General features: G+C 44.6%; 1 protein-coding gene across 4 annotated transcripts in view; it reads right to left on the bottom strand.

Moving 5' to 3' along the window:
- ANKS6 (ankyrin repeat and sterile alpha motif domain containing 6) overlaps positions 1 to 19250 on the bottom strand; it is a 381649-nt gene that overhangs the window by 6292 nt on the left and 356107 nt on the right. For all 4 annotated transcript variants that reach the window (XM_078687780.1, XM_078687781.1, XM_078687783.1 and 1 more), the window contains exon 15: positions 9214 to 9310. In XM_078687780.1, coding sequence (XP_078543906.1) covers positions 9214 to 9310 — 97 coding nt within the window. The remainder of the gene's footprint in view (positions 1 to 9213; positions 9311 to 19250) is intronic.

Below are 19250 nucleotides of genomic sequence, written 5' to 3'. Positions count from 1 at the left end.
TTGTTCAAGAGAAGCTGTTGTAGGCACAGGAGTAGGACACAGGGGCACACCGGAGCACTGTGATACAGGTCCTGTCCCGTGGGTCTCTGAGAACCGTCCTTCAGAGTTCCCTCTGGTTGATTTCAGGCAGCCTCCCCCGCTTTTGCCTGTAACGCTCTAACGGAGTAACAGACCTCTCCAGGGCGGCAACGCGCTAGCCGGGGACATAGTCCATATGCCGCCGAAAAAGACTCAAACTAATAGAGTCTACAGCTACTTTGCTCCAACTGAGTCCCAAGCAGAGAAGGAGGGAGGAGACTGTGCGGCGGACAGCATGGCGTTAACCAGGGAAGAACAGCTGGCGACTCCGCGGGAGTTCAAGAAGGAACTTAGGATAGACATAATGGCAGATGTCGGCACTTCATTCAAGGTTTTCCGATCAGAGGTGGGGTCGAAGCTGGTGTCGCTACAGGCGGACGTGGATTCAGTGTAATGACTTGGAGAACTGTTCTTGCAGAGACAATATACGAGTGCGGGGCTTGGAGTTTGGTAGGGATTGGCTTCTTCAAGATCACTTAAGGAAGTCGATCAAAGATTTCTTCACCAATAATGATCCCAAAGACACCTCTTACTTAACAAATTGGGACACCTTTAAAGTGGTTATAAGGGGTAAATGCATTGCGAGCGGCTGGCCCAGGAGGGGGTGTTGCGGGTCGCTGAACAAACACACAACAAAGCCCCATCTGTACAAACCTTAAGGAAAGTGACTGCTCTAAAAGGGAAACTTCAGGCCATATAAACTAATAGGGCAGAAAAAACCATCTTACGCCTCCAAGCCCGAGGGTATGATGGAAATGATAAAATCGCCCCCTTGCTGGCGTGTCAAAGAGCTAAACAAGAGTAGGAATATATCAAACACATAGTAGACGTTTCTGTTGCCACACACTATAATGAGGAGGGCAAAGCGAGCACTTTCTGTGATTCCTGCAGTTCACTGTATTCGGCAGACCCCTTAATAGGACAGGACCAATACTACTACCTGGACTCACTAGAACTCCCAAAGGTGTCCCCGGCCACCAGTGATGCACTCAGTCGACCCATCTCGAGGGAGGAAGTCCAAAAGGTGATAGATGCCCTAAAACTCCAGAAGGCCCCAATTGGTTCAATACCCAGTTCTACTGAACGTTTGCGGCTGAGCTCACCACACCTGACGGCACTCTTTAATGAAATAGCAACATCTCAACAAGTCTCCCCCTCGATGGGTGAAGCGCTAATCACTATAAACCCCAAAGCAGGGGAAAACCCCCAAGAATGCTCTTTGTACAGGCAAATTGCACTTTTGAACCTAGATGCGAAAGTATTCTCTAAGATTTTGGCCAGTAGACTAGAAGACATTTTACCAAACCTGATCCACCGAGACCAGTCAGGGTTGATCAAGGGATGCCAGATCCATGATAACTTGTGTAGGGTAATTCCTCTAATTGTTAAGTACAGAAGAAACATGTCCCAGCAGCCTTACTCTCATAAGATGCAGAGAATACCGTCGACCGTGTTCACTGGTCCTTTTTAATGTGCACTCTACATTGTTTCGGGTTCGGCAAGACTTTTCAGGGAGTTGTGAAGGCCAACTATTCTTCTCCTGAGTTCTGGTCAATAGAGTGGCTTCGGATTTTTTCAACTTATCTCGAGGCACTCGACAGGGCTGTGCCCTCTCACCCATGCTTTTTGCCCGCTGAAATATTTATCTGGCAGAGCACAGGGCCCACCTATCTCAGTGACTACTGACCAGACCAGGCCTAATGGGGGGGACAAACACTGGCTTCATATGGACTGGCAAGTCGCGGGGCAAACTATATGGGACCTGCCCTGGAAACCAAAACAAGACAGGCCCAAAAATGTATACCGTAGTATCCCCACAGCCACTACTCCTAAAGCTTGGGATACCACCATCAAGACATTGCCCTTGACAACCTTTCCATCCTCTTCCACCCCCATCCATTTTAATCCCGCTTTCTCCCCGGCAGGGACAGAAGGTCCTTTTGACAGATGGAGGGAGAATGGGTGCCTCATGCTGTCTGATATTTTCACCTGAGGAAAACTACGCTCCTTTACAGACTGCGCCACAGTCTTTAAACTGCAGCCCACAGAGGAATATCATTCTTTCCAGTTAAAACATTGGGTGCAACAACCCCTGATGCGGATGGCTGCGACCGGAGACCTGCTCCCAATGGAGAGATTTGTTCAAGCCGGCGGCATGACTGAGGGCTGCATTTCGTTTCTTTATGTGCTCCTTCTCACGGGGGTCCCTCCTAAGTCCCACAACATAGAAGGTTTTAGGATGCCCTTTTGCCTTCCCCCATAACAGAGAAACAATAGAGTTCCTACTATAAAGACAGTGCCAAATACAACTGCTGAATGTTTCTAAGGGAAGCCCATTACAAACTCATGTTCAATTGGTACTTACACCCTCAGAGGCTACACACTTTGTTTCCAAACTCTTCAGACAGATGCTGGAGGGGGTGTGGGCTCTTGGGCGACTTCCGTCATATATGGTGGGACTGCCCTTCCATTCAACCATTCTGGAAGGAAATTCTCTTTCGGATTAAACAGATTCTGGGATACCCTATCCCAGACTGTCTAGAGCATGTTCTTTTGTGAGTACGGGACCCAAGTCTGAAGCACCAAACCCAGGGGGGCCGCTCCATCATGTGGTTATGCCAGGGGGCAGCTAAAATGGCAGTGGCAGCAGCCAGGAAGAAATCAGAGGCCCCCTCTCTCACACAATTGCATGCGAGTCCTGGCACGAATGACAGATATCATATCGGCCTCCTGCAAGGGCTTTGATTATATCTGGAGTCCATTAGTGGGTATCTGTCGGAAGACTTGCCACTCTTTGCCTGTGGCTCTAGACTAAAAGCCCTTCACCTGGTTGTGGTTCCATGGGGAGCCGTGGCTCTAAGGGCTATCACAGTCCCCCTCATGTGCGGCCCCCCTCACTCTATAGGGGCCGGAAGAATCCGTCCCTGTCGGACCCCCCTGGCGTTAATCACCGTCCGCTCCTTGCTCTCCTCAATCACTTTATGGTCATGTATAATGGATTCCATGGGACTGTTTATTTGTTTCAGATTTTGTTTATGTTGTTAGCACTTGCTCATAGCGCTGGGCGCAAAAAGAGATGTATAGATTGTATACTAAATACAATGTGATAATGAGACATTTGCGCCTGGAAACGTTAAGAGTTATGCTTAGAACTTGTGGACAAACTGTGTATTGTCTATAGATACCTTATGATCCTGGCATGTGTTAGAGCTCGGATGAGCTTCAAAAGTTGGTAAAACTTTGTTAAAACCAATAAAAAGATTTCAACAAAAAAAGAAAAAAGATTGGTCTGACATCATCTGCTCAGTTAGTCCATTCTGGAATTCAAGTACCCTGCTAGATGGTTGGCAACCGGAGCAATGGTCTGGTGCACTAGTCACCTCAAGAGATGAAGAGTGCCCTCGGCAAAGGACACAGGACCCCACACCAAGCAGCTTGTTGCAATACCACATGACAGTGGTGTTTCCTGGGAGAACCTACACCAGTCTCCGCTGATGGACGACAGGAAAGTCTTCAGGGCCAGGCAAATGGCTCGGAGCTCCAAACGTTTGATGTAGACTCGGCCACTACGAAAACCAGACATATCCACATCTCCCCAGTGACTAATCTACCCCCTCCCCCAACCCCCCACAAATCAGTAATGATGCATCAGTCCCCACCATTTCCTCTGGGTGGGGAAGAAGGAGCGGCCTGCTGCAGGACAGATTGTGATCGGCCAGCTACCACTGCACATCAGTGTCGGGGAGGTAGCCTAGATGTTGAGTTCACTGGAACTTTAGGTTCTACTGTAGGGCTTGCATGTGCCACCTGGTGTAGTTGACAGAGAGAATGCACAAGGCCAGGGGGCCAAGAAACCTCAGTTTCCCTCACCTGGATCCAGGATCAAGGCTGAAGCATCTGGATCCATCCTAAATGTCTTGGACTCGTTATGGTGGAGGAAAGGCTTTGAACTCCACCATGTCCAGGATCTCCTCAATGAGTGGAAGCCTTAGTGATGGGATCAGGTGGTTCTTCAGCTGGTTTATGGTAAACCCCAATGATGTTCGGGGTTCTGCTGTTGTCCAAAGGAGGTCTGTGACTGACTGTGGTTAAGCTCACTTTCAGCAGCAACTCGATGTACAGAAATACAGGAACTTCCACACCTCCAAAGATTGGCAGCAATCACCACCATCACTTTTGTGAACACCCCAGGTGCGCTGGTGAAGCCAAAGGGGAGCACAGCAAACTGAAAATGCTCCTCACCCACCCTGAAAAGTAGCTCCTGTGGGACTGCTGGATGAATATATAAAAATATGCTTCCTGTAAGTACATGGGCATTATCAAGTCTTCTGGGTACAGGTCCAACAGTATCTGAGCCAATGTGAGCATTTTGAATGTGTCCTTCTGCAGGAAGGCGTTCAGGCATTGGAGGTACAAGATAGGCCTGAGGCCTCTGTACGTTTTCAGACAAGGAAGTAGCCAGAACAACAACACCTGCCTTTCTCAGAGTCAGCTGCCTTCTCTCTGGCACCCTTGGCACTTCCTGAAGCAGGAAAGACAGATACTTAACATAATTTGTTTTGGTGCAGGAGGGGCTTTGGGTGGGGAGGAGAGAAAAAGTAGGGGTTAGCTTTTTTTGAACAATTTGCAAGACCCATCTGTAGGACAAGCTGCATTGCCAACCCGGGAGGAAGTTCAAGATCTTGCCACCAACTGGTTGAGCTGAAGGCAAATTAAAGAGAGTTGCTGGCCACTGTAGCACAAGGAAAGGAGCTGGGGAACAGGTGCCCATGCAGGCTTGTGCGTTGTTTGCCAGATTTGTGGACCTTAAAGGACAGGTCATTTGTTGCATCATTTGCTGGGAAGGCTGTCTCTACCTATATGCCAGCACCCTGGAGTAGCCCCTAAATTTCCAGAACCGGAGTGGAATTTGTCTTCAACAGGCGCAAGGAACGCAGTGTAGCTCTGTTGGCTTTTAAGCAATTGAAAGCAGAGTGATCCAAATAAGAAGTGAGATCCCTCAAAAGGCATATGTATTAGCAAGGCCAGTGCATCGCCAGAGAATCTAGATGACCCAATTCAGGCGTGACTACAAAGTTTAACACTGGTTTTGATTGAACAGCCAATGCAGTCTACGGTATCCAAGCCAGTGTGGACAACAGTTGGTCGCATTCTGCATGTCATGGATAGTTTGAGCTAGGGAGGCCCTTAGGGCTTGCTTGCCATGTCCAAAAGGGCAGGTGTATATAGGTCTAATAGACAAAGTCAGTTTATGAATCGGAGTACCAGGCTGGGAAAGTAAATATACTATTGCCAAACACATCAATCCTTTTGAATTTTCTAGACAGGAGTTTGGTCGGAAAAGAATTATGGTTCACCTTACTGGTTGAGGCTTGTACGAGACTCTTCAAAGTAGAGTGCTTGGTGAAAAAATCTGGGTCATCAGGTGCCGGCCTATATTGAAGCCAAGAACATGTTTTCAAACTGGTAGCCATCAAAGTATCTGTGTTACTTACGGTGTTGACACCCTCACGCCTTCTTTTTTGAGTCAGAGTGGCGGGAGGGAGTAGAGTCCCGCTTTACTTTCTTATGCTTGTGCTTACGAAAGACTTAAACGGGAAGTGGAGCGTTTGCAGGAATGGCTCCATGATCAGGCCCTTGACTTGAAGTGGGACCTGCACTAAGACCATGACCACTGCTTGTGTTCGGTGACATACAAACTGTGCCTCCCAGTCTCAAATGATTTCTGGTGTATTAATGCACACTTTTCGTACAATTTTAAGCAGTGAGTGGAGCTCAGGCATCCACGGCACACCTCCTGTGGGTCCACCACCGATGACGGCTAACTGCAGTGAATGTACAGCTTCAATCCTGTTATTTTTGGTGGGGAGATTGTTCCCTAGCATTCTGAGTAAAAGTGTTTTGGAGTGGTTGAAAGACCAATAAAGTTGCAAGTGTGGCTCCGGATCCATATCAGAAGACACGTAAAGAAAGGAACTGATGCCAGCCTGCAGGGGGGGGCGCTCATATACAAGTCTGCTCTCTAACTTTGTGGCTGGTATGGAGTCAGAGGCGAGCAGCACAACATCACCTATTGGTGCACTGAAGCACTGGTACAAAACTGTCCGGATCCAGTCTGGTGCCTACGGAAAATATTCTAAGGTGAGGAATCTGCGGTTAGAAGTAGACATCAAAAACAGGTTTCCATTGGGCAGGAAATAGTCTCCTTGAGCCTTGCAAGAAACCCTCACCTAGAATATGGCGTAATTAGCTGCAAAATGGCTGGGGTGATAGAGGACAGACTCCAGCAGCCTAGAAGCAACCAATCTGTCAAATGTAGACATTCCAGCTGTTCTAATAGAATATTGTCATTGACACTGCTCCCACCAGCACGATAGGAGCACTTTCTGTAGAAATACATCGCAGACAGGCTGCCATGTTTTGGCCTCCTACCCAGCATTATATGTGTTTTTCTGAAACAACTTCCCACTGATGGGATTTAATCCTCAAAATAAAAAAAATACAAATAAACAAATATTCCTGATGTCAAGAGAGTTTTCTCGCAGGGTCTAGAGACACCTTTCCGTTTAACTTGGTGGTGACAAATTGGGCAAAAAGAGCATCGGCAGACCAGCCAAAACATTGCGGTCCTGATGCTGTGTTGGCACAGGACATGAGGCCTGTGCTGCAACCAAAGGTTTTCCCAAACATGAAACTGCGACGGCTGAGCCATCAGAAACCAATCATCTCCCCAAATGAGGCTGGGAAAAGGGGAGCGAGGGGCGGAGGGAGTGAGGGCAGGATGTGACGATTTTCAGAAGATTCCCCATTACAGCCCAACTCTAAACGATGCCCTTAACCTTCTTTCTGGAATGGGTTATTTGTAAAGTCGCTATTTTAATGTTTCTTTCTTGTGAAACAGGTTAATTGGATAGAGGTCTAAAAATAACCCCCTCAATCATTTGATTAGCATGCAATAAAATACGTTTGGCCACTTAAAGTATTTCTTTGTACCCAAATGATACAAGCACAAGAATCAGACTCCACTGCTCTTTTGCGTTGAAGGGATTAAGCTTCATAAAATAGTTAATTAATGTAAATCTTTGACAAAAAGTAAGCTCTCAATAGGGTTCTACATGAATGAGATCAGATGCCACAATCCTACTTCCTGCACGTGTTGCCTGAAGGAATCCCTCAATGAAAAACTGAAATTTATGACTGCAGCTCCCACAAACATACTCTGAGATTGGGGCAACTTTGGTCAAGGTTTTTCAGAGCTGTTAATCAGTTTGTCTACACCTTCTCCTTCCTAGTCAACTCCTTGAAGGCTCTAATTATTGTACGGTATCTGAAAGTGGTCATCAACTTCAAGATTCTGAAAAGTTTGTACAGTTTTTTAAGGATCTCCATTAACTTGATTCTAACTGTCCCAGTTTCTATTTTTTCGAAATCTGGTACACCACCTAGTCCATAGAGTACTCAATCTATTGAATACAGGAAGAATTAAGTCTTGCTACTAAGTCAATTAACAAGCAACAACTGTAAGAGCTTGAGCTGAGGCTTTCGTACCCTTCTTCATGAAAGTTTTCAGCCTCTGATTACCCAAAACAAAAATAGATTTACTAATGTACACACATAAAGAGCACATATTGAAAAGCAACAAGTGTGCCAAGTAGATACATTCCTTCAACAAAGCGGGGCTTTCCCTCACCGAAGTCCCCCAGAGATAAGCACCCCAAACCTATCTTTTCTCCTTTAGAGGCAAGCATATTTGCCACTCATGTCTCTCACTCCATCTCTACCATACAATAACGTTCCGTGCAACAAGTCTCACTATTTTGTGTTGTTGCAACATTCATCTTAACCTCCATGATCTTTTGGCCGTGCAGTGATTCTCCCTTGCACATGTTTGGATTTGCGAATTAATGCCAGACCATTGTTACCCCAATTACTCTACGTATGTTGTTTTCTATTTCACCTCTTCTTAAACCTACACTGATTACACTCTACCACCTCTCATCCTTTCAGTCTACCCCCTCCACACTTTATTGCTCCATCTATTTGGAGGAGTGAAGAACAAAGAAATCTAAGTATTGGTTTGGAGTGCCCAGACATGGCACTGACCCATCCAAAGAAATCAATAGACACTACAGTAGGGGGATCTACAGGGTCAACAAAGAAGCTGTAATAATACGGCCCAAAAGAATTAGTAGGCACAACATACATGGGTGTACATGTCAACACAGAAGCAGCATTGAGACAACCCAAGACATCAGTCAACAACACAATAGCGTGTTCTATTTGGTCACCTACAAGTGAGGACCTTAAACTCCAGGAAGTCACCAGCCCACACTGGGAGGGAATCTACATGGTCAACCGTATGTTACTATTGATTGAAGTAGATGACAGCATTCAGTTCTGTAAACAGGAAATAAGTATTTTTTTGAGAGGCGGAAGGACGAGAGTACAGGAGGAAAGAAGGAGGTGTTCCAGCCCTACCAGGGCCAAGTAGTGAAGATGCCCCAGGAAAATGGCTGCACCACCTTCAATCCTTCACCAAGACAAATGGACTAATGCCATCAAGTGCTGCCAAGTGTATGTGAAAATTAAACATCTACAAATGACTGGGTTTAGGCGTTCTATCCTGTAGATTACGTTTAGATTCCTTATTTACCATTATCTAGCAGCTGGGCAATAATATAAATGAGGTATAGTCACAAATATACTGGGGTCACCATTGTACCAGGGATGGACCACCATAATGACAAGAAGGTTTACAATATGCCAGGATCACCATTTTATTACGTAGGACCAAAATGTTAAACGATGACCGTTACACAAGGGGGAGGGGCGCTGTTGTACCAAGGAGGCACAATTATGACAAGGGTGGGCCACAATATACCACTGCCACCATAATGACCGGGGGGATCCATTATGATGTCACTCCTTGACTGGATAATTGATGTGGACTCCTGGTTTCCTACTCTGTTCCTACATAAACAATGAAGAACTCAATCTCAATTTAGAACCTTGGCCAAAAACAAGCTCATCATCTGTTTAACGAGCTTTTTGACCCATCGTAATGTAGTTGTACCTACTATCACTGCTCACCTGCGTAAACGAACAACGTTTAGCAGCTATAAATATGTTACTCACCCTGGGTGCTGCCAGGTGGCCTGGTGTTGCTAGCGCTGCTCTCAAAGGAAGAGTGAAAGTTGTGTATGGTTTCCTGAAGAATCTGCCTCTCACGACCCTGGATAACAAACAGCAAAAACCACCAGTTAATTCAAGGCAATCTCATCATCCTGGATGAGAAAATAATGCAAAGGTTCTGGCCAAAACAAAATATGCAATTGTCGTAAGTTAGCAAGAAAAACATTTTTATTGGTTAAAGGAATTTCAACTCACAGGGCTGTCCAATGTCATACCAGTATCAGGTGTGGATTCAACAACACAACATTTGTATCCTATGCACAAGAAGAATTCTTTAGAGAACAGGAAGAACTTGAAATATCACTGAAGGGCTAAGGGCCAGATGTATCAAGCTTTTTCCCGTTTGCAAACGGGAAAAAGCCTATTAGGATGTATCATCTCAAAAGGCATTCTCAAAATAGGGAATCACAAAAATTGCGATTCCCTATTTTGAGAATGCATTTAAGGAATCGAAATGCAGGAAGCAAAAAAAGAATTGCGACCTGGCTTTAATGAATTGCAAATTACTACCAACTTCAAGTTGGTGGTAATATGCAAATTCAAAGAAAAATGCACTTTTTTGCATTTTTCTAGGTGCCATGTGGCGTACATACATGCCTTTAGGGCGTGTATGTGCGACACGTGCACACATGCATATTTCAGGGGTGCAACAGGGTGTCCATTTGGCACTCTTGAAATTGTATGCGCAATTTGCGATTACCTATTAGGTACTCGCAAATTGCACATGCAATTCCCATTCATCACTATGGGCCTCTAGGACCATAGGAATGAATGGGAAGCCATTCCTTATTTGCGACTCGCAATTTGCTAGTCACAAATAAGGAATGGTAAGAATCGCAATTTTTTTTGCGAAACCTACATACAGTGCATTTTGCGAGTCCATAATAGCGAATCTGTAAAATTCGCTATAATTGACTCGCAAAATGCAATGTTGATACATCTGGCCCTAAGTATTTTGGAAATCTCTAATATGAAGCTAGAGTGGTCCCATATGAGAACAATAGCCATAGAGTTAATGCTACAGTGAAAAGAAGCTTGTGGAGTTTTATTTTTAAATACACATATGGGGCTGTATTTGACACCAGAAGTTAGTAGTGAATTCTGCATCATTCAGAGCACATCCTGTTATTAATCGACCTTTGAAACTGACTTTGTAAATAAAATGCTTTTGCTTTTAAATTAATTTTTTTTAAAGAATTCAGTGGTCATTGAGTGTTATTTACTTTTTCATACTTCACCCGCCCGCAGTTCAGCATGCAGTCGGCACTACTGTTGGCATCCGAATCCCTGAGACAGATAGCTGATGGGGGCAAAACTGCTGCATTGATTACGTCAGATCTAAGTACAGCCTTCGATGCCGTTTCTCATGGCCAGTACCTGAGAGATGGCTCCGCATTGAATAGCCTCCTTTCTACAATATCACAACTTTCAGGTGGTTCAACAACTATTCTTGTCAGAGGCTGTCTTACTGCAGCAGGTTGTGCCTCAGGGCTCCGCTCCGAGCCCCACGCTGTTCAATCTGTACATGCGCCCCCTTGCTGATGTCATTGAGCGTCATGGCTTTACCATCGTATCGTACGCCAAAGACACACAGCTTATTATCGCCCCCTGCCTCAGCTTCAGGGAGCCTCTGCAGCTAGGCTGAGCTCTTGTCTGGCCGATGTAGCGGAGTGGATGGCCCACAGTTGCCTCAAGCTAAATGTTGGAAAACCTGAGGTTCTCTTAGTAAGGAAACAACCATCTATCTGGTTCTCTGCTTGGTGGTCGGATGTACTCGGGCCAGTGCCGACTCCTAAGCTGTAAGTGAAGAACATCTGCATCTGCTTTGATAGCTAGATCTCCTGCCTGGTACGAAAGTGTTTTGGAATTTTGAAAAGTCTGAGTAAAATTCTGGGTTTTCTCCAAGAGGCGACCAGGAAATCAGTAGTCCAGGGACTGGTCATGTCCAGGCTGGACTACTGTAACATGTTATATATACCTAGGAACCTCACAGGGTAGATTGGCAAATCTCCAGAGAGTGTACAATACAGCAGCATGGCTGCTGATTAACATCCAGAGGCGGCTGTTCAATGGGCCTGCCCGTGCCAAATTACACTGGCTTCCTGTGAGGAGAGAGTGTCCTTTAAAGTGATGTGTATCTGCCACACAATCATGGATGGGAAAGGACCCGGATACTTACATCCCCTGGTTAAGTCTTCAACCTAGCAGACGCCTCAGATCTGCTGGGGCCTTGCTCACTGTTATTCCCAGGGTGAAAAAAGCCCACATGGGCGGCTGTTTCCTTTGGCTTTTTGGCCTCCAAACTGTGGAAAACCAGACCTTTACATCTGAGACAGGAAGGGCCAGAATTCGCTTTTTTTTTTTAAATAAACGTAAGAACCGGTTCTTTAGACAACCATAGGGCCAGTCCAGCCTGTTATTTAAGGGTGAGAACTGGAGTTAGGATGATTAGCGTGGGACACGCTGAATGGAGTAACTAGGTGCTTTATAAATCATTTATTATTACCAGATTTCCTTAAGTCCTACATCTGGAGTAAGCTGATTACTGCTCACCCTTACTACCTGGGGTCTTTGGTGCCCAAAAACAATAAGGTGGTCTTACAACTGGAGTGCAACGCTATGGTGTAGTGGTATACCGAAGGTACATTTAGTCTAACAGAGTTTACTATAGCTCTGCTTAAGACTCATTTCATAGCTCTCGATTTTGAAAGTATGATCAAATTAACCCGATTCTCAAAATCTTCCAAAACTTCAATTAGAAGCAGACAAAAATAAGAATTGGCTATCATTTAGATACTTACAAATGAAAACTCCTCCTTAATTAAAAATGAGAATTTACATAAGCTGCACAAGTCGCAGCATTTGACCACCAGAACTTCTCCAGTTTCACAACACGGCAACATCAATCTAGGGATTCAGCTCACCATGCTTGAAATGCAATGCCAGAAACCGGTCCTGGGAAGCTTGTTTTCGGTCCAGGGAAGGCATGGCTTGGCAGTTCGGGCTGGACTATTCCCATGAGGCACAGGGTCAGACTGATTTGCATATGGCCATGTCTGAACTGGGGTGGCAGAGTGGGCTAAAGAATGGTGATGGATTAAACCCAGATCAGTTGACTGGGGGTGAGTGCTTGTATTGTCAACGCTCCGTCCATCATTTCCTTTGGTTTTGATATGCCCTCACTACAGAGCTTTAAATATTGCATAATGGCACCCAATTAAAAATCTTGAAAATCTTCCTCTTCTAACAGTGCTTTGATGCCTTTTAATTGCTCAGTAGCCACCTCCCTTTTCTTTCCTCTTCCATGTTCCCAACCTGTCTTCACCTCCAGTATCCAAACATTTATTATTCCAGCTTGTACAAACTGTTTTACTGAACCTCTGTGTAGTCACTGCTCTCTGCACATATCTTTGTATCCTTTGGTGTCTCCTCCACTTATGCTAAAAATATCTTGTCAAGTGTTCTAATGTTCATCATGGTCAGGTCTACATCAGAGGTAACAAAGGAGTGATAATAATGACAACAGTAATAACCATACTGACTGCAGTGATACAGAAAGGATCTGGGATTTATTTCTGCAGTTAGTGGCCAGTGACCAGTTAGACAAATGATGGTTCAACCAGGCTGTCCAATCATGATCGAACCCAAGAATGCATTCTATTGTCATGCAGCGCATCTATTCTCTTCCTGTCTGAACACGCAAGGATGCTGCAAAAACATCCCCTGGTTAATAAGTAAGTCTGTTAGTTCTACAATACAATAAAAAAGGATGAGTTCTGAGCAATACTTTGCCATTCGAAATATTACATAGAGTTCATCAGGGGAGAGAGTTTACAGCTCACTTAGCCAGGATGTGAACACAATTTCTTGAGCGAGACCTGCTCATGTACACTTCCTGGAGATTACACTTATTTATTTATTCCATTTGTAGAGCGCAACTGTCACCACACAGGTATACTGGTGCTGAGGCGAGTGGGCAGGTGCCGCTGCTACATGTAACTATACAGAAAAATATGTAGCGGATTTACTCAGGGAAGAGCCATGTCTTTAGAGCTTTCCTAATTTGTAACAGGGCTGTAGCTGATCTCAGAGTTGCCGCAGCTTATTCCAAAGCTGGTGTGCTCCGACTAAGGAGTCCCAACCCCCTTGTCTTGCCTCCTTAAACTTAATGATGCAGACCGAATTTGCAGTATTGGAACAGAGATGTTGCTGCTTCTTGTATTGCATGAAGGGTCTAAACTAATCATAACCACCCTAAACCATTCCAAAGAGGAGTTACACTGAAACATCAACTTTGACCATTGTCAACATTGACCATTGGTGGAGAAGTGTGGCTCAGGGGTTAGAGGCAGCAGACCCGGAAGCTGAGATCGGTCCTGGACCAGGGTTCAATTCCCCGCCTCGGCGGGGTCTTGGGCTAAAAATTCCACGGACTCGATAATTCTCGCCCCGGTGCCTCCTCGACTCACGGGTTCACACTCTGCGACTCTGGGCAATAGCTTGCTTAATCTCCACAACGGCCCCTCGCGGCGGGATGCCTGACTTTCACCTTGTGGATACCCTGCTATCTCACAGGGGAATACCAGGAAGGGTTCCCTAAGCAAGCGCCGGGAAACCCACTGCGGGTAGCTGTGCGCTATATAAGCTCAACTACATTTACATTTACAGTTGCCTAGATGTTAGTCACTGGAGGGAACGTTTGTACTTGCTGCCATCAGGTAGAGCTTCAGAGAACAGATTATTACTTTTGCAAATACGTAGGCTAGACATGTTTTACAGTTCCCCTTGGAAGTATCTGGATTGATTTCATTGAGAAAATACTTAAAAAGTGATTCTACCACAGACACTTCAGCAGGTTAGACCAATATTTACCTTTGGATATACACACATACAACTCTAGCTGATCACTGGGAGACCTGAATCTAAAATTAAAGGGATATGCACCAAGCCAAACAGTGTTGCCTCCCCAACTTCATAAGCATTACTGATACGGACAGAACCAAGCATAGATTTGCTCGCTTCTTGAGACATCAATCAACTGGGCAAACAGTATAAATGATATGAAAGATGTATGGCTGTAAAAAAAAGTACCCTCTGCCGTACATTATAAGGATATTGCAAGTCACCACGGAGTTTCATAACCATATAGAGGAACGAGGCCGAAGGCCAAGTTATTATATAAGGTTATGGAACTTCGAGGTGACATGCAATTTCCTTATCATGTATGCCAGGGCGACTTTATTCCATGTAATACATGGCCACACAATCACCTTTCCCCACATACCACTTAAAACCTTGTAGCATAGCTCTTTCATAAGAAAGAGTGAATAGGTTTCCAAACATGAAGACTACAATAAAAACCTTGAATGCAAAATTAAACACATCTAAACCGGTTAGATATGTATTGCAAACAGATATTTGAAACAGTTCAATACAAGTCAGTTTAAAAAAAAAGAGCTGCAGTAGTTCGAAATGTGTAGAAACATGCAGAAATATTCTAGCTCTCCTCTAAGGAGGGTAAAAAAATAAAACAAATTCTGCTTGTCATTGTATGCTATTACAATAGAGCAGAAGTGAGAAAAGCAACCTTTTTTTGCTGCTTTGAACAGCTGCTACAATTATGCTCCATGACCCGACTTATTTTCCCCATGGCTGCTGGCAGCAGACATTGTGACATCAGAACTCAAATGTAATAATTTATAATAGTCAAGTTCTGACGTCTTTTCATTATAAATCGGCGACTGTGTGCATCACTAGTCACCGATTCTATATAGAACTATAGATGGGTTACAGTGAATTATGGCAATGTTTTTTACTGAGGGTTTTGAGTGACATCAAATAGACAACGATAGTGAAGGTTGGATTGTTTATGATGTGACTCGGAACCCCTCGGAAAAAAACAAACCGTAATTCACTTTTTACCCATCTATATTTGTATGTAATGTATGGCCCCCAAAATCATTTGCGCCTGCTTTCAGCTGCTACACAGGAGCAGAGGAGTAGTGGGTGAGCCATACATAACATGGCCTCTGTTAGGAATACATGTTCAAAAGGTAATTTTTTAAATATTTTTAACCTTACCTGCCATCTTTGACCAATCCCCACCACCTTTCCTGCCTTCCTTCCTTCTGCTGCAGCTGTGCTTGATGCTTTCATTCACAGCAGACAAGCACAGCTACTCTGACAGGCTCTCAGAGAGGGCCTGGGACACCTTTATGCCATCACAGAAGTTAATAACCTGTTTATCAACTGTTATAATGTCATATCAAGGAGTTGTGACTTTCAGAAACTGAAATAAAAGATAGAGGCGCTCTATGTGAGCCATACATAACAAAGAAATTAGAGACTTCGGATTTTACAAGGATTACAGAATCCCATCTATATATATATCTATATCTATCTATACTACTATTATAAAGAGAGAACTATGTCCTTTGAGCCATATAAACTCGAAAAGTACACCACCAATCCAAACACCCAATACATGTTTGAAAACGTCAGGGCAAGCAGAAGGACATAGGCTATATAAAAAAATTTTTATACGTTATTTTAAAAATGTACGATTAAAAAAAAGTAGTCCCTTGGAAGTAGCACCGGCCGCGACATGCGTGCTGACATCAGCAGCGCGGGGAGGCGCGGCGTACAGGAGCGCGGGGAACAGCGGCGGACATGGGCGCGGGGAGGAGCGGCGCTGAAATGTCTCCACAGAATCAAAAGGGAGGAGCGGTGAGCATCGGACAAGCGGTGAGGCGGAGCGGCGCTGAAATGTCTCCAAAGCGGCGCTGAATGTCTCCACAGAATCAAAAGGGAGGAGCGGTGAGCATCGGACAAGCGGTGAGGCGGACAAGCGGTGAGTAATATTGAAATGTCTTCACAGAATCAAATCTTCACTGTGTGTTGGGCTGCTGATGCAAGCCCCATCTCTATGCTAACGTGATGTAAGGTTAAAACGGGAGGCCCGACCAGCGCAACACTGTGCATTAAGTAATGCGATTGATTGACACAGTCAGCAAAGTTTATAAAAAAAAGGCTTTAGAGACAGAATGTCAAGTGGGATTTAGTAAAAACAATCATTGGCAAACTTCGGGGCGGGCGGGGGCCATGAACACTGATTGCTCGCAAGCCTTTTTCTCCCGGACAACATCGGGACGGGCTGCTAGTATATTATAAAGCAATTGCACAGACCGAGACATCCTAAGGGGAAGGGGTTAGTGACGAGGTGAGAGGGCGGGAGTTAAGTTAAAGTTTATATTAATAAAATCAACCAGCATATATGTATATAGGCAAGCATGTGTTATGCAATGTGACAAGGATACAACACATCAGTGTACTTAAAATGTACAATAATTCTAGTCATATACTGCACAAAATATGGAAATGCCATAGGTAATTATTGCCTTCTGTTGCTGTAACCTGTTAAATAACAAACATTTATTCAAAAATATGATGTAACAAATCACTTTTAAATTGATCTGCAGGGACGTTCAATTCACAATCAATTCAGGTGATTAAATGTACTCATGGCCCAATACCAGAAATGGCACAATGTTCTGAGGAATTTCGCATTCATTACATATTACTCACCGCAGACTCTCTTACTGCTAGTCATGGGATAATCTGGCTGCAGGCCAAAGTAATGGAACATCTTTGCACAGCAAAGAATTAGAACTGTCGAGAGCCGACACAGAAGCCCACCCAAAAGGCCGCACCACATGACTTGCCCATTGGCTCCCTACAACTCGGGTCATTTCCTGTATATGCCTACAGTGTACAAAAGAAGAGGGGAACAGTGGGTGGGCTTGCCTACATAAAGAATAATTAAAGACTACTGGTGCAGGAGTCAATATGGCAAAAAGGCAGTATAGAGTGGGTGGAGAACGGACAGCTTTTTATAATGAAACACAGCAGACAAATCTTGAATGCTTAGAACAATCTGTGCAGAATGGTTGCAGAATACCACTGAAGAAGCACAGGGAGCGGGGCACAGAATTGATAGATGCAACCTTGGATTGAAAATATCCTGGTGGATGGAGGGAGAACCAGCAACCATGTAACAAACAAGGAGAAAAAAGGCATTGACTGTGCAAAAAACAGAGTTGAACATTACCCAACAGAAGAACCCCAAATTCATCCAGGTATTTCAAGATTTGAACTGGGATTCGAGAAATGCACAGCACTCAAATTAAATTGGAAATCTGCACAACTGTCCCGTATGAATTCAGAACGTAAAGTGAACTGTTTCTAGATGCTTGAAATGCTGCTATTAGCACAGTATCCGGGCAGAAACTGGCTCAGTCAGAGAGCTCAAAACGCATGTGCTAACTACTGTTTTCTTGCATTCGCCGTTAGTGGAGCAGGGACATAAAAGGAACATTGGGATTCCCATCGATTGCGAGTGGGATTCTGAGAAAGACTATTAATTGTGGCACAATGCTTAAGTTCATTAAGAGTTATTAACACCTTCATCAGATGGGAATTGCACCCTCAATATGCAACATATCACCTCCACAAAGGGGTAAGACTCAGTACTGTGCAATCTCACACACAACTTCAGAGGGTGGTTTATTTCCAAGAAAGACAGTTCCTCAGTACAGCGAGAGATGCATGTTCCCCTCACACCAGCCAAACACCAACTGTCACGCGTGGAACAACACAACATAAACGTTCTAAACCACGGAACTTAGGGACTGGACGCAGCCAAGTCCAAAAAGGTAGATACTACATCACAACAGACCTCAGACAGAACCCGGTCAGCTCTATGGGGTTGAAAGTAAACCGCACCAAAGACTAGGTTGCGCTGCTGTCAAGTGAATGACTCTACCATCCATGCAGGCCATCAACACATCAAGGAGGCTGGATCTGAAACTAACCAAGCATCAACACTCTCCTGCAATCCTTTGAGTCTACTGTCCCAAATCAGTAAGGCAGGCTGTATGAAATACATAACACATAAAAGACAACTGACTCCCTCTCTGTGAGAATGGTACTGGCCTTAGTCATTGTTTTAGGGGGGAAAAAACATAATGGAAACTTACAGACCTGCCCAGATGTCTGAAAAGTTTACTATACCCGCTAAGTTGCATCTATGGCCTATTAAGTTCCATAACAGCGCCCACTGCAAACACAATCATATGCATTGCTCTAGATCTCAACTGTTGTCTGGGAAAAGTCTCATTATATTTTTGGGGGTCACACAGACTGCAACTATAGTGTGAGACTTTGCGAGCATGGGACAGATTGCAATGGGATTTCCCAACGTCCACTCTTGCAAGACCACAGTCAAGGCCTAGCATAGGAGCGGATTATTACAGAGTTCTACATTTCAGTCTGGACACATTTAAGCCATGGAAAAGGTCAGGGCTCACAGCCATAGGGTAAAATACGTGCTTGCTATGCTCTAATAAAAACTATAGGAAAAAACATTGGCAAAGTCAATAGGTCTGGTGTTGGCTGCCATCCGTTTGGCTTGTTTTATTACGTCATGGTTTTGGTAAATAAGTCATTGATAGCAGTACTGCTGGGGCCTCCCAAATATAGAACAAGCATTTACAATGCAATAGGTCTCGGGTTATTTAAGTTTGAGCTATTGGCATTGCTTAATATTGCAACACCAATTGCAACAAAAGTCTATAAATTGTAGGCCAAAAAAATGTGTATTTATTTTTGTAGCAGTGGTGGCATGCTGCGCTTTAGATGAATCACAGGATGTTGAGCCGTCGCCAAAACTCGAACCTGTTTCCCCAGCTCTGAAGTGGGCAGCCCTGGCCATTAGGCCACATCTTCTTCCCCACTTGTAGGATTTCTTGGCGCTGTGTTAAGCAGCGCTAACAGGACAAATGGGCCCCCTCCTCACTATGAAAGTCGTAATTTCCTTTAGAAAGCCCCTGTGAACTGGATAGTTCCCCATGAAATGAGGCCATCTGACCATCTACACGGCGTCAGCGTGCGCCTACCATTTAAAGGTTTAACCAAATTTGTTT

This window comes from Lissotriton helveticus, chromosome 4_1 (assembly GCF_964261635.1).
Source record: "Lissotriton helveticus chromosome 4_1, aLisHel1.1, whole genome shotgun sequence".
NCBI classification, from domain to species: Eukaryota; Metazoa; Chordata; class Amphibia; order Caudata; family Salamandridae; genus Lissotriton; species Lissotriton helveticus.
Note: the sequence above shows the minus strand (reverse complement) of the source record. Positions and strands in the feature narration are given on the sequence as shown.